This window comes from Colletotrichum lupini, chromosome 2 (genome assembly GCF_023278565.1).
Source record: "Colletotrichum lupini chromosome 2, complete sequence".
Classification (NCBI taxonomy): Eukaryota; Fungi; Ascomycota; class Sordariomycetes; order Glomerellales; family Glomerellaceae; genus Colletotrichum; species Colletotrichum lupini.
This window is the reverse complement of record NC_064675.1, coordinates 4,578,035-4,592,761: the sequence shown is the minus strand read 5'-3', so window position 1 is coordinate 4,592,761 and position 14,727 is coordinate 4,578,035. Positions and strand designations below refer to the sequence as shown.

The 14,727-nt window shown below is 44.5% G+C and overlaps 3 protein-coding genes across 3 annotated transcripts; all 3 read right to left on the bottom strand.

The window, feature by feature from the left end:
* Positions 1 to 8,040: 8,040 nt before the first annotated feature.
* On the bottom strand, positions 8,041 to 9,082 carry CLUP02_03693 (uncharacterized protein; the record flags this gene model as incomplete). Its single annotated transcript, XM_049282711.1, has 5 exons — positions 8,041 to 8,151; positions 8,218 to 8,275; positions 8,326 to 8,356; positions 8,507 to 8,614; positions 8,893 to 9,082. 5 exons carry the CDS (start codon positions 9,080 to 9,082, stop codon positions 8,041 to 8,043), a joined length of 498 nt encoding a protein of 165 aa, XP_049139854.1.
* A 511-nt stretch (positions 9,083 to 9,593) lies between these two features.
* On the bottom strand, positions 9,594 to 11,768 carry CLUP02_03692 (uncharacterized protein; the record flags this gene model as incomplete). The annotated part of the gene is made up of 4 exons (XM_049282710.1): positions 9,594 to 9,962; positions 10,029 to 11,284; positions 11,335 to 11,687; positions 11,746 to 11,768. 4 exons carry the CDS (start codon positions 11,766 to 11,768, stop codon positions 9,594 to 9,596), a joined length of 2,001 nt encoding a protein of 666 aa, XP_049139853.1.
* Positions 11,769 to 13,062: 1,294 nt separating this feature from the next.
* CLUP02_03691 (uncharacterized protein) lies at positions 13,063 to 13,293 on the bottom strand (the record flags this gene model as incomplete). Its single annotated transcript, XM_049282709.1, has 1 exon — positions 13,063 to 13,293. A coding segment is annotated over one exon (231 nt), but the record flags the coding sequence as incomplete, so codon positions are not given.
* Positions 13,294 to 14,727: the final 1,434 nt, after the last annotated feature.

Sequence of the window (14,727 nt, the reverse complement as noted above, 5' to 3'; positions counted from 1 at the left end):
TCACGAGCTCCGAGGTAGTCCCCTACTTGAATCCTCGGTCATCGTGCGATGCGAGAGTTGCAGCGTCGCTAGAGACCTCGCAAGCTGGTAGCTGGAGAAGCTTCACTGGGTCTACCTAGGAAGCAGGGGAGGGAATGGATGCAGGAAGCACGACATCGACGTCAAGGCCAAAACCGCCTCGTGAATCGTCAATGACCCCAGCATGTAGCTTGTCCCCCTTTTTGCCCTTCTTCCCGGCAACATCCCACCGTTCCTCTCCCTTCCCCTCCCGCAGCCGACACTGCGTGCAGAAAAGAGAATCCGGATACGACCTCGGACTACGGTAGTTACCTGCCTACCCTCACCGGGCCCGGGACTTTACCACAAACTTGGAACCTCGTCCGGCCGACGGCGGCCAACGGTTGAACCTACGGATACAACTCTCTCCACTTCTTCCTTAACCCCCCCCAGTACTCTGCGTCACTTTTTCCCCTTTCTGCAGCTTTTGCCGTGTGTCCCATATGGTAAATATGGATACTCTCGTAGGGCAAGAAAAGAATAAGCACGATCGCCCGCCAATCACTCACCCCCGCCCAGCGCCGGGAAAATAGATGGGAAAAGCCTGTGCGCGGCGCGCGCTGCCCCTCCTCAGAGTCCTCCCCCCTGGTACAGCCCACAGGATATATAAACAATGGCGGGGTCTCCCGGTCGAGATGCATGAATTCCGGGAGATTACGCACATACGCATGCAGCCTACGGCAGACTGCAAGAGGCACTCTGCCAAAACACTTTTTTCATGTGTCAAAGCAGAAATCGTATTTTATAGTCACCCCACTACCCAGGATAGGGTCTAGACTAGTATAGTAACCCATAAATAGGGGTTATAGAGATTTATAGCTTAAGAAATACTTTAATTTCGTAATATATTAAACCGTACGGTAGTATACAAAATCGCGCAATATCATACCTTAATATAAAAGTTTTTCTTCTCTTTATAACTTTATTATAAAAATAACTACTATTTTTTACCCTCTTATAGGTAAAAATCACTCTTTATTTAAGTTATTAAACTAATAGCTCGCTTATAAATATTATAATATAGATTTATAATAACTTCTAGTCTTTATATAAGACGTTATTAAACTAATTAACCTTATAATACCTCCTTATAAAGCTATTTTAAAACGACCGATTAATAATAATACTTATATAAGCTCTGCCCTTTTCGTATAATAAGAACGTATAAACGTATAAGCCTCGATATTAATAAAATCTCTTTTTACGGACTTAAAGGAGCGGGAACGAAGTATTTAGTAAATAAAAAAAGAGCTAAAGTAATTATTAATAATTAATATCTCTATTATATTATATAACGCATTCTTTTTTAAAAACGAACTTAACGGTTTCTAAGTAATAACTTATATTAACGTCTAAGTTATTAAGAAGTTTATTAAAAAAGTTTAGTTTAATCGCTTCTTAACGTTTATTTTATATTAAAATATAATACGATCTAATATTTTATATTTTATAATAAACTAGCAAATTCTTTTAATAGAGTAGATAGCATTTCTAATTAATATAAAGAATCCTTACGATATTTTAGAGTATTATAAAGTAGCGTACGAAGCTATAAGTTTAAAGAGATTCCTTTCTAAAGCTACGATCTTATATAAAAAAGACAATTACTAACTTTTTATTATTTCTTAAACTAAAATTAAGTCGCTAGTTATTAAACCTTAGTTAGTAAAGAAAGGAAAAGGTCGTATAAAGCTAATTATAACTAAAACTTTAGGCAAAACGACGTATAAAAATGTTCTAAAAACACGGCTTTTAATAAGTATTAATATTAAACTAATAATAAAAATTAAAAAGGAATTATTAGTTAAGTAAGAAAAAAAGATCGTTAAAAAGGAAGTAAAGGCTAAGAAAAAGGTTAAAAAGGATAAAAACGATAGGAAAGACGAGATTATAGTAGTTTAATAAAAAGATAAAGTTTATAATAATAAACAACCTAGTATATTATAAAAATAGAAACGAGTATTCTCGTTAGTAAATAGTTTAGAGTAAACTATAATTATATTTATAATTCCTCTTCGTCCTTAGTATCGCTCGTAATTACGAAACTATTTAATACTCTAAGATTAATTCTAGAGTTTTCTAATTTCTACTTAACCTATATAATACTGCCCTATAGTTTATTAAGTAAAATAACTTCTAATTAGAGCTTATTATATATATACTACTTTAAACGAATACGAAGATATTAATACGCTTTAAAATAAGGATAATTAGCCTCGCTAAACTTCGTACTTTTAGTTAATATAGTTAGGGAGCCCTTAATAATTAAGGTATAAATCTATAAAGTAGCTTAAAAAAGATATACGTTTAAATTATTACTATTCTAAATAGTATTTAATAGTTATTAAACTTAGTCTTAGTTAATCGGCTATATAAAGTCTTATATAGTTCGTAACGTAGGTTAATAATATAGTTACTATAACTAACTAAAAATAACGTAAAGGCGACCTTTTTAATAACGAATTCGATAAGAGTTCTAAATTTATACGAAGTTAATAAAATTAGAACGAATTAGTAATATATACGTAAATAGAAGTGTAATCTAGTTAGAGAGTATATTTATATAGAATAGCCCTTAGAACTTAAGTAGTTAGAAGTATTCTTATAAACGTAAGTATACTTATATATACTAAGATATATATTACTTACTTACTAATATACTAATCTACTTTAATAAAGACGATTTTACTAACTCTTAATCTTAACGTTATAGATACTTTTGCTAAAGATCTAGTAATTACGGAATATAATTAGACTTTTTACTATTAAACGGTGTTATAAAAAGTAATAATAAATACTAGACATAAGAACGGTTTCTTTCTTTTAGTTTAAACAAACTCGTAATAGCGTAAATCCCCGTTATTAAATAATAGTAAAATATTATATAAGTATATTCCGGGACGTATAGGTAGAAACCCCTATATAGAACTATATAATAAACCGCAAATAAGTATTAATATTAATATAGATTTTAAATCTAAATAGTAAAAGCTTATTATACGTATTTAAAGACTAAATATAATTTAGTTTAAGAGTCGTAAACCCTTTATAATAGTACCTTATCTTACTTAACTAATTTTAAACTTATTATAAAAAGGTTTTATAATATATAAGGTATAGTTTATCTTAGTTAATAATATAAGCTTATTAGCGAACCTATATATAAAAATACTCTCTACCGTACCCTTTAGTACGGTAAGTAACCTCTAATATACTAAAAAAGAACTCTTCTAATCGTTATTATATAATTACGAGCTATTTTAGTATTTATCGTTACTAAAGCTAATTCTATTAATAAAGTGTTAATAATTCTATAGCCGTAATTATAAATCCTTTAGACTAGAGTTAAAAAAGGATATTTTTATCGTTTAAGTATTATTAGAAAAATAATTCTTAAATACGAATTAATAAATCCTTAGAAAAGACCGTACGCTCTTCTCGTTATAAGTCCTATTTCATAAGTTAACGTTCGAAAGTTCGCTTTATAATTCTAGTACTAGAAACTATAAAAATATATATAATAATTATATTATAAGTCTAATTACTCTTTAACTTTATAATAATTATCGTTCGATATAATAAAAGATTAATACGTAGTCGTACTATTCTAAGAAAGTAATAATATATAAAGTAAGAAACTAAAAAAGAAATTTTAAGTAAGGGGTAAATGTTTATATATAATTATAGCGATATATAGGGGTATCCTTTTACTTATAAGGTCTTATAAGTATATATATAGAAATATAGACGCTTATAGAGATTTATAACGCTAAAAAGGATAGAAAAGCACATAATAATAATATATAATAAATAAAAGTTCTATAATTTTACTAAAAACGTTAAACTTTAGGGGGAGCTTTTATATAGTTAGTTACGACCTCTTATAGGCTAAACTAAGCGCGTATACTCTAGCTTATAGTTAGTAAGTACTCTACGACTCTATAGGGGCCTTACTGCCCGGGTATTAAGCCTAACTATATTATATCTTAATATATACCTATATAAACTCCTATACTATACTATATAAGAATATTAAATTAATTACTTTTTATTTAGAGTTTATATAAGTTAGTAACGCTCCTTATAATCCTATATATTATTATATATACCCTCTTTATTATTTTTAGCCTACTTAGCTACCTATTTAAGGGCTTCTATTATTATATAGAGGTATATAGCGGGGATAGTACCTAGAGACTTAAGTAGAGCGCTAATACGGACTTTATTATAGCCCTTATAGTTACGACCGTGCTTAATAACCTTAATAGGCGTATTATAAGCTAGTACGAACCGTTAGTAAACTATAAATAAATATAAAGTAGTATAAGGTAACGTACGAGTAATAATAAGAGGCATAACGAGTATATACTCGTATATAGTAAATATATAGTTATAACTAAAGTAGCCCTTACTTATAAAGGCAACGTAATTAGTAAAAATGCCTTTACTAACTTTATAATAAGCGTACGACTTAGTACTAGTTTTAGCGTCGCTATATATAGTCGTCTAGATAGTATTAGTAGCCTAAGTACGAGTTATAGTAATATCTAGGGGTACATAACGGCCATTCTTAGTAATCTTAGGGTTAAGCTTAATTTAACGCTAGGGCTAGATTATATAAGTTAGTATAGTAATATTAAATAGTATAGGGTAGTATATACTAACCTATATAATACTAAGGTTATAGATTTAATAAAAAGTCTTCGAAAGGGAAGATAAAGAGCTTATAAATAATATAAGAATCCGTATAATAAAGAAGCTATTATATAGAAGTATATATATTAATAAGAAAGTAAGAGGTTATTTTATAAAACGTAAGGTCGTTAAGGTATTACGTAGGTTAGTATACGGGGACCGTTAGGAGCTATATACCCTTAATACGGGCCAGAACGCTATATTAAGCGCTTATTATAAGTATTATACGGCGTACGTAATTATTAAGAAAAGGAGTGTCCTATACGAAATTATTAGTATATATACGTAAATAGTTAATACTAAAGAAAAAAGTAAATAAAAAGAATTAAATTATAAATAGGTATATACGCGTAATTATATTTATAATTGCGCGTATATTAGCCCAAGAAAAAGCATAATTACTAATTAATAAAAATTACACTAGTAATTGCGTATAAAATTACCTAATTATACCTAATTAATATTTCTAATTAGTAAATCGCGAATATTATACTTATAATTGCGTATATAATTAGGTAATAGTAATAAAAATAAAGTAGAAAAGGGTATAAAGTATAATAAAGCGAAATATAATTACTAATAAGTAACTATAGGGGCGTAAGTAGATTACTTACCTTACTTAAGGAATATTAGGTTAGTTAAGAGGAAAGGGAAATTAATTAGTAATAGAAATTAGTAGGGAGGTGTAAGAGATTAGGCTATGAGCACTTAACCAGCGAGGCTACAATGTAGGTATGGGTGTATTGTAAGACTAAAGCTTGCAGAGTCCTTCGTAAGGGCTCTGCTTCCTAGAAAGTTCTTTCGTAATGAGATCCGTGCACCGGTCGCTGAGTCATCGGCGTCCTGTCGCCGGCCGCATCCCGAATCCATTACAGGAGGATATGCCCCCTAGCTACCCTACTTTTACTAAGCAGTATAACTACCCTTACGTAACCACTATTACCTACGGTCGCAAGCAATTCCTTATAATAATATACGGGATTTATTATAATATTCATTTATATATATAAGAAAGTCGCACTATTGATGCCTAAAATTTACGGTAGCCGTAGGTCTATTAGAAAGAACGGTTTTGGCGGAGTGCCTCTTGCAGTCTGCCGTACAGCCCTCTCAGGAACACTTCTTTGCGTTCTCTGGTTCCTATTCCTCCTTTTTTCGGGAGGGGGTCCAGTGAAGGTGGTTCTTGGGTTTTTTTTTCTGCTCCTTTTCCCATCGCACTTGTCACGAACCAACAGAATTCCTTGGTTGATCTTCTGCCCTTTGCCTAAATGGATCTTCTTCCGGGATGTAAAGACTCTTTCTCTGGGATGCTCCGCCGAACCGAAACAACCGCAAATGGTCCATAGAACGAGTGAGAACCCGAAGACATGTCAGGGACCCGGGGGAGAGATCACATTAGCCGCAGAAGAAAAGAAGGAAGTTCTTGCTAGAGACCGAGGTTCCTGGAAGATCCCTGAGAACACGGACTGTCAAACCCGGGGTCTCTCCGGGCGACAGAGTAGGAGAAGAAGGCAGGCAGAGGTTGCAAAGGTAGAGGAAAAGCTGGAGCGGCCGTTCTCCGATATCCGAAGACCAAAGATCAGTGGCCCCCGGTTGTCCGTCGAATCGGCCAGCCATGATTCACGGCGCCCGTCAATTCAACATGCGTCGAGTCGTGTGTCCATCACATCGCCGCGCGGGTTTTCCGTCCAAACTATGCAATGTTTTGTCACAGTAGCCGCCGTCACCTCAAGTGCGGTGCCAGAGCGTTTGTGTAAGAGACGAAACGTCGTTTCTCTTTCCCTTCCAGCACTGTAACGGGCATAACAGAACATATCTCTTCCCCATGGCCATCGCACAAACACCCGTACCACGAGCCCAAAACATCCATAGGCTGCTCGCTCTGCTGGTGTCTATCCCCCTGCCAGCTGAACCACCTTCCAAAGTCCCAAGCCCATAGCAAAAAGGAAGGTCCAAAGCATCCACCCGCAGTCATACTTCATGCCCTCTGGCCCCCTCCCATGGCGGACAGGTAATCGAAGCGAAGTGCCCCTCCCGGCTTCCTCCTCCGGGGCGAAGAGCATCATCCACATCCACCTCCACCGGACACGCCGGGTTTCCGTTTGGGAGGCTCCCCTTGTAGTTCAGCTTTGCGCCTAACACCACATCGTAGTATAGTCTGGTTCCGGTTCCTGGTCTGATCTTCTTCCTCCCCCCTGCCCCCAACCCGGAAACCCCTGGCATCTTTCGTCCACTGTAGCGTGGTCCCTCGACGATGACAAGCACTTGCCGTATCTGCCCATGTACATGATAAGTGCGTGGGCGAGTAAATGTGTGTGTGTGGTATCCGTAGCCTACACATACCCGCTTTCCTTGACCACGTACCCAAACTCCCCTGCAATACCACCACCACCACCCCGGTAAACCCACGAGCATTGAGGCTTCTTCTCGCGGTTCTCCCAAGCCCCCAGAAGGCTATGACTCCTCACTCCAGAATCCAGACAGTGAAGGGAAAGGGAGATCAAGTAGTGCAGGACCCAACAAAGAGCCAAGAAAACGTCGTCGTCCTACGGAATACCACCCATCGTCCGTCTCTCCCCCACCACACCAGTCTCGATCGGCAGTTGGCCGCGTTCCTGGACCAGGCACGGGAGGAGAAGACGCACGCAGGGTACGGGATATGTAGGTACGGGATGCATGCGCAGCATGTACAGATATCCACACGGAAGCACACGCTCACAAAACGCGGCACCGACTGCCCTCGCCTTGCCCAACCCCAAGACCGCAGCACTTTCACCCATCCTTGGCTCTGGACCAGGCCCATCTTCTGCAAAGTGCCAACCGTCCGGCTATGTGTGAATAAGCGACCTGCCCCTCTTAGGACCCCACCGATCTTCGACCCATCGGCATCGGGGGTCGGGGGCCGGGGGGTCCCTCACGACTTACACTCACCCCTGCCTTGTCCCCGGATCCCGCGCAGCGTCAAAGTCGAATCACCTCCCGCCGGCCTTCTCCTCCTTTCCCTCGTCTGCTGCTCATCGTCCTTCCCCCTTTGGGCAATGCCACGTCCTCAAGTCCCCCTCCATCCCAGCTCGACAAGTCTACAAGTCTATACTACGCATGCCCAAGAAAACCAACCCCCTGAACCCCTCCCGCGCGCCGTCTTCCACTCCCCTGACTGACTCCCCATGTCCCCTATCTTATCTTCCATATGTTTCTACGGCACATCTTTCTCGGTCTTCCCACGAGCCCCGTCCATCCACCATCGCGATTCCGACGGTCGGGATATGGCTTTGAGAGTGGTTGGTGCTAGTGGGCGTTGAGTTCTTGACTAAGAGGGGGCGGCGCAAGGCACGAGGAAGCGGGGGTCGAGGAGTCATGGCATGGCAGTTCGACACGAGAGACAGAGATGCTCGGGTCCTACGTGACTCCCGAGTCTTTTGACGGAACAGATTAGGAACCCCTTCCTCCTCTGTCCCCTCCAACTGCCGGCGAAAGACCGTGAGACCGGCCGTCCATCTCGTCTGTAGTTTTCCCCGTTCCTCTCGGGAGATGCAGCAGAGCCCGGAAATCGCACAACCATGTCACTCTTACTCAAGATCCGTGATACGCAGTCTGAAGATATCTGTGAGATGCTGTATCACCAAGTTCGCTAATAGTCAAAGACCTCATTCTGAAATGACCGTGTATTCCTCATTGTGCGCAGGTTAAACGAAAAAATCTAACTAGTACTGGCTTTGCCCCCTCGAGGTTTTGTTTCCCAACGATAACAAACGAATTTTGTCCCATTTTTGGCCCCCGTCCCCCTTTCTCCAGAACAGTCCTTCGAGACCGTTGCCACAAAATTGTCCTCCACTTCCTTCCTGTCCCGGCCTTTTTCGCCCTAGTCCAAGTCATGGTTTTTCCTATTCCCTATTCCACCTTTTCCTCCCCTTGATATCATTGGTATGTCCTCCTCAAAAATTCAAAACTACGACTGCAGATCCAGTCGTTGGGGGTCTCACTATTTAGCTATCTAAGATTAAGTTGGTGTGGAAGAGCGTGTAAAAAAAGGGAAAGGGAATGGTGGGGCGGTTCAGAAAAACTATAGAGATAAAAAAAGAATCAAAAAAAACAGAAAGGACTGAACAAGAATCAGAGAATCGAAAAGAAGAGGCGAACAAACTGAACAGAACAAAACTTGCCCCTCCAAATTTCCCCTCCAATGTCTCTTCCGTTGGTTGTTGATGGAGTGATGAAGCTGGGCCATTAAGAAAATCCTGCACTCTGGTGTCGTGTTTTGCACGTGGCTGGAAAGGCCAACGTGCGAAACCAAACAGTTGGTATCCTCCTCTTTCGGGGCATAAAACATGGGGTGGTCGTGCTCAAATGAATTCAGAAACGTCGGTCAGGAAGCGGAACTCGAGATAAGGAAAGGAAAAGGAGATGAAAAAGATCAAATCGTGGATGGTTGTAGTGATGGATATTGTGATGGTGCTGAGGTAAAAGGTAGTAAGATTGTTTTGGAAAATCGTCATGACACATTGTCCCTTTTCTCTCTCTGTCATCCGGGGGAAGTAGTTTCGGAGTTTTTCTTTTCTTTTTTTCTTGACTCGTCCAAAAAGATTCCAACACCCTTTAGTACCATCCCCAAAATTTTTGTCCCATCCTCCAAAGGTATCCCGTGATGCCCAAGTCTATAAAAAGGTAGGTCAGGAAAAGGTTCGTTGTTTTTCGTGACGACGTTTCGGTAGTGTACCACAGGCACGCGCTGCGGCGGGGGTAAGTCTGCGTGACAAAGGAAAAGAGAAAACAGGAAGAAAAAAAGTGGTATCAGTCGTGTTTGTGTTATTTCTCTGCCATATCAAGATCAAGGAACCGCATCAAATCATGCCAGGCATGCCTTCCATAGGATTGATGACATTCCTCTGCTGGACTTGGTTCTGACCCATCTGCCCTTGGTTCATTTGAGGCATGGGCGGCGGCACCTGTTGAAGGTGTTGGTGTTGTTGAACCTGATGCTGATGCTGGTGCTGGTGCTGCTGTTGCATCTGCGCTGGCGTAGGCGTGCTTGTGACGGATGCCGACGAAGTTTGAGGCGTGATTGGAGTCTGCTGCGGCATCGGAGGTGCTTGCTGTGGCTGTTGAGGCTCAACCTTTGGCTTGGCCATCTGAGACGCTGCAAGGTTGCGGTTATGATTGCTCTCACGTCGACGCTTTGGCGCATCCTTGATCTTGGGGTGGGTGTGACACTACATGAATGTTAGCCTGCTGTGCAACGATAAAAGACCCTTCACGATCGATGCCGTGCCACATACCTTGTACGCATGCCTGAACCATGTGGTACCCTTCTTCTTGCTGCTGACAAGCGCAATCCAATCGTTGCAGCTGCCGCACAAACCTTCCCACACATCCGGGTTCCCGTCCATTCGTCGCGTTTCTTGAGGCTCTTGGAATGGGTTGCCCGTGGCGGCGCTGATACCGTGGGTGAACGACTTGTCGTACCAGAAGGCCGAGTTCTTCAGCACAAGCCAGCGACCCGGCTTGCAGATTCCACACCATCCTTCACGCTTGTTACCGTGACCTCTCACCCATCTGGGTGTGTAAAGGTCACCCTCGAACCGCAACTCTTGCTCGTGGGGGACAAGATCGGGGTCAGACGGGTTCATGTCCTCGGGAGGCGGTGGGATCTGCTCCTCGTGAAGTGAAGCGTACAAGTCGGGCGGGTCGGACAGATCCGTGTAGTGGCTGTGAAGCGAGTGAGGATCGGCGTTGCTCTGGAGCATGCGGAAGAGGCCATGAGACAGAAGCGGCGGCGGGGCCTCAAAGTGGTGAGCGTCGGGGTGGAAGCCATTGGAGGGCAATTGCGACGGCAAGAGCATACTGTTCATGCTGTTTCTCTGGTACTGCGGCGGGGCGGCCATCATGAAGGGATGCTGCTGGGCGGCTTGAAGATTGGTGAAGTTCAATGGGACCTGCTGGTGCTGGATCGTCGGCGATGAGTGTCTTGAAGACATGCGCTGGTGGGCACCAAATGCATCGTGCCCCTGATGAAACACGAACGGTGTCTGACGTCTGTTCTGCTGAGTTCCGTACGATCCCGTCGACCACCTCTTTGTCGTTCCACGCTCAACGCTGTAGGGAGCAGATCGCATGCCTGGGCGAGGCGAAGGGGAGGCACGACCGCGGCTTTGAGTCCTGACAAGTTCAGATCGGCTCTGGGGAGTCATCCGAGGAGACGCAACCGGCGACAATTGAGTCGACGACATCAATGAATTGCGGTTAGACGGCGGTGGGTAGTCTGAACTGAATGATGGCGCCTCTGACAGTGCAGCTGAGAAGTCTTCGTACGAAGGCATGTCTGAAAGGGCACCGGACGTGGACATGGTGAAAGATGAGCCAGACATGCGTCGCGGGTTGGGGCCGCAGTCAAAGTTGAACGGTTCGTTGTCCTGTTGCTGGTACCTCAGATCAAGCACAGGAATGGCTTCATCGGTGGTGTATGCCTGGCCAATCATCTCCGTGTCCAGTCCATGGAACTCAAAAGTGTCTTCGCATGGCTTTTGTTGCCAGTCTGATGGAAATGATTAGCAAAAGGATTAACCTCGGATGAGGTTGACTCACTGTTCTCCATGGTGGTGACGGGATAGAAGTCTTGTTGATGGACTGATACCGGGCGGGACATGGCATCGCTCGGAGTCTGCTGCATCGGCAGTGGCGAAGAATCCCACGATGGGAGGGCGCCGTAGTCATCGCCCATGCTGTAAGAGAAGCCTTCGTGGATGGTCGCAGGTCTGGGCCTCACGCCTTGAGACGTTGGGGTTGTCCATACACCGGCGGGTGCTCCCACGCCCTCTTGTTTGATGGGCATATCATTACCGTTCATGTTGATGATGGTCGATGTACGATGCGGGACGTCTCTTCTGAACTTGTTGTTAGGGTTGAAGGTGAAGGAAGGTGTGTGTATTTGTTGCCGACTAAAATGTACTTGTAAGTCATGTATGCCGGAAGCTGCAGGGACGGGATGGGGCCTACAGCTGTGCCTGACCAGAGTCCATGGTGCTTATACAGGAACAAGGGAGCGTGCGGTTAATCAATTATCGGGTTGATGCTGAACGGGGACGGTGGGTTGTTAGCATTGATCCTCGGACGAGGGACATCAAGGGTGGCAGTTGTATCTGACGGCAGTCGGGGGGTGAGGGGGATCCACACTGCCCACGTATCGACGAGCGCGATCCGGCAGGCCGACAGAGAAGGGCTTCCAGGAACTTACTTGGAAGAATCTGGCGCAGTGGCCAACCTGAGCGGAGAGAGACAAATAATCTCCGGACTGGACGAGTAATGGACGGCGACGTGAGTGGTTATGTTTGCTGGGGCCAGGGGACGCGTAGATTTTTCCTTTCCCTTCTTGGCTCCTTTCTCTTTCTGCTTTCTCTTGGTCCCTTTCCGGTCTCTTTCCCTCGGGGATGGGAGGACGATGATGAGCGTTAAGGACAGCGGGTCCTCGCGATGAGGCTAGTGGGTGGTGTATAGATGGAGGCGGTAGGGATTCCCGTCCTCAGCTAGACAGCGCGATTGAGGATCTTTTGTAATAAGAGTCTTTGTGTTGGGTGCTCTGTATTTATATTGTATGTATGTATGCGTACGATCCTCAAAGGCAGTAAAGGAGCGTGATGAGTTTGCAATAATCGGCAACCTCGTTTGGTGCTTTGATGGCTGAAGGTGTGTGTGTGTGTGAGTGTTGGAGCGCGCAGCTGGCCGTCCTGGTTCCTGGCGGGATGAAGAGAGCCAGCTCCCGGAGAGTAGGTATTATAGATGCGAAGAGGCAGCCCCCTCGAAAAAGGAAAAAGTATTATAGGTTACAAGGCTTGAAAAAAGGAGTGACTAGCAGAGAATCAAGGGCAGTGAGGCCTTGGTAAGTGGGACGCGAAAGGAGAGCAAAAAAGAAAACAGGTTGAGGGGCGGTGCAGACGGATCCTAGAGGTATAAAAGAAGTAGTGTAGAAAAAGAAGCATCATCCATGAACGGACCAATAAGTCAGCACGGTCAGGTTCGGAACGTCGGTTGGAGCTAAGCCGGATTTCCCTGATACAAACCTCTTCCTGTCTGTGAACTTGGGGCCAGAGGCAGGTGTGCGAGAATCTGCTTGGCCTGGCTCAGCGAGAGGGCAAGAGTTGCAGGGGGGTTCTTATGGTGGTGGACAAGGTAACATCTGTTCGTCGATGTGGATGTGTGGGAGTAAGATGCCGATGAACCAGGGAGCGGCCTACTCCCGACTGCTTTTGGAAGACGGGGACAAGGATCAAACACGCCGACAGGGCTGTACCCAGATGATGGATGTATGCTCATAAACTATGTATATGGCACGAACTCGGGTCCGCGATGAGAGCGTGATGGGAAATATAGTTGAGGAAGAGGCAGAGAGAGGTCCGGATAGAGAGTATGATGAAGGAAGCAGAGGGGAGGAGGGCTGATGGTGGTGTGGAGAGTCCGAGGGACTGAGAGTCGGAGGGGGGTGGAGGACAAAAAAAAAAAAAAAAAAGGACGGACAGAAAGGCCGAGAGAAACCCAGACAGAGGGAGAAAAAGAGAGATATGGAGAGTGGGAGTAAAAAGTGTAAGGAATAGCCCATGAACATGGCAAGACTAGCCAGTCAGGAAGAGAGTAGTGATGGGACGGAAAGGAAGAGGGTAGACGGTAGGAAAGACAATTGCCATAACGTATGGAGGAGGTTCACTTGCACCAAACCATGGGCCATGGAATACTTCCTTTCTCACTTACTCTCGAGTCTGGCCTGGTTCTCCATCCACCCATCCACCCATTCACTTCCATACGGATACACCTGCAAGACCTTGTCAAGACCCCCTCCCCCTTCTAGACCTTTTAGCCCCCCCTCACCTCCCCGTCCCCTCGCCATATTGTGCAGCCCACGGCGGCGGTGCAGCTGTGGATTTGTAGCAGAGAAATTCGTCGTGACGAAATACAGGACCAAACTTGGACCAAAGGCCATCCACTAGATCGCCCTGTATCGACGATAACCGCACTTGACGTATGAGCTAGAAGGGCACTTTCGGTGGTCTCCGACTAGGGCCGTCAGTTATTCAGGGCTGAGAATTGGCGAGGACCCTAGCGATCCGAAGGAAATAGTTCCCGAGGAAGGTGGCTTGTCTCATCCCATACACCCACATGTGGCGACATGGCCCCAGGGGCCGAGGGGCAGAGGGCAGAGCCTAGAAGGGGAGCATCGGGGAGGAAGAAAGTGAGGCAGCGGAATGGATCACGGCTACTGCTAGTGGCTTGCAGCCGGCGGCCGGTACGTTGAACTTGCTGAATGTATGATTACTGAGAAGTGGGAGCGGAGCCGAAACCACCTGGACTGGGCCTGATCTGGAGCGGGCCTCACCTCACCTCAGTCATCGTTGTTGGTTTCCCTCCTTGGGAGTTTCCAGTGGCCACAGGTGACACAGGACAGTAAGATACTCTCTTGTCCACCCCCTGTCCGTAACTCTACCCTTCTTCTCTCGTCTCTTTTAGCGGACGAGTTTTGCGTTGCGTTCCAACCTTTCGCAGCGGAAACCAAGGAAAAGGCAGGGTTCACGGACGAACCTCAGTCCAGTATCGGAATGATACGATACGACTTGGCCTGGAGTGTCAGTAGGCCGAGTACGGCACGTCTGCAAGGTAAATCCGCCGCGGTACAAGGCCCAGTCCCTCATCCCGTCCCAGGCCAATGGGGCATGGGGGCCATGGGGAGGGGCCTCGGGCAGAGACTGCAGAGTGACTGGTGTGGAAACCTGAGATTTTACCCATGAGTACCTGGGGCCAATCAAGCTCGGGTAGGAAGATCATGAACGAGAGTGTTTGGCAGGAGAAGCAAGAGAATCCTGACGTCGGGCTCTTGTTTTGGCAGCGAGTGCGGTACAGGGATGACACCTGTTCCTGTTTTGTCAAATCCCTGGTTCCCCCCACATGATGAACCTGGCATCCTATCCTTTCCAGCAGATCCGCTCTCGGGCT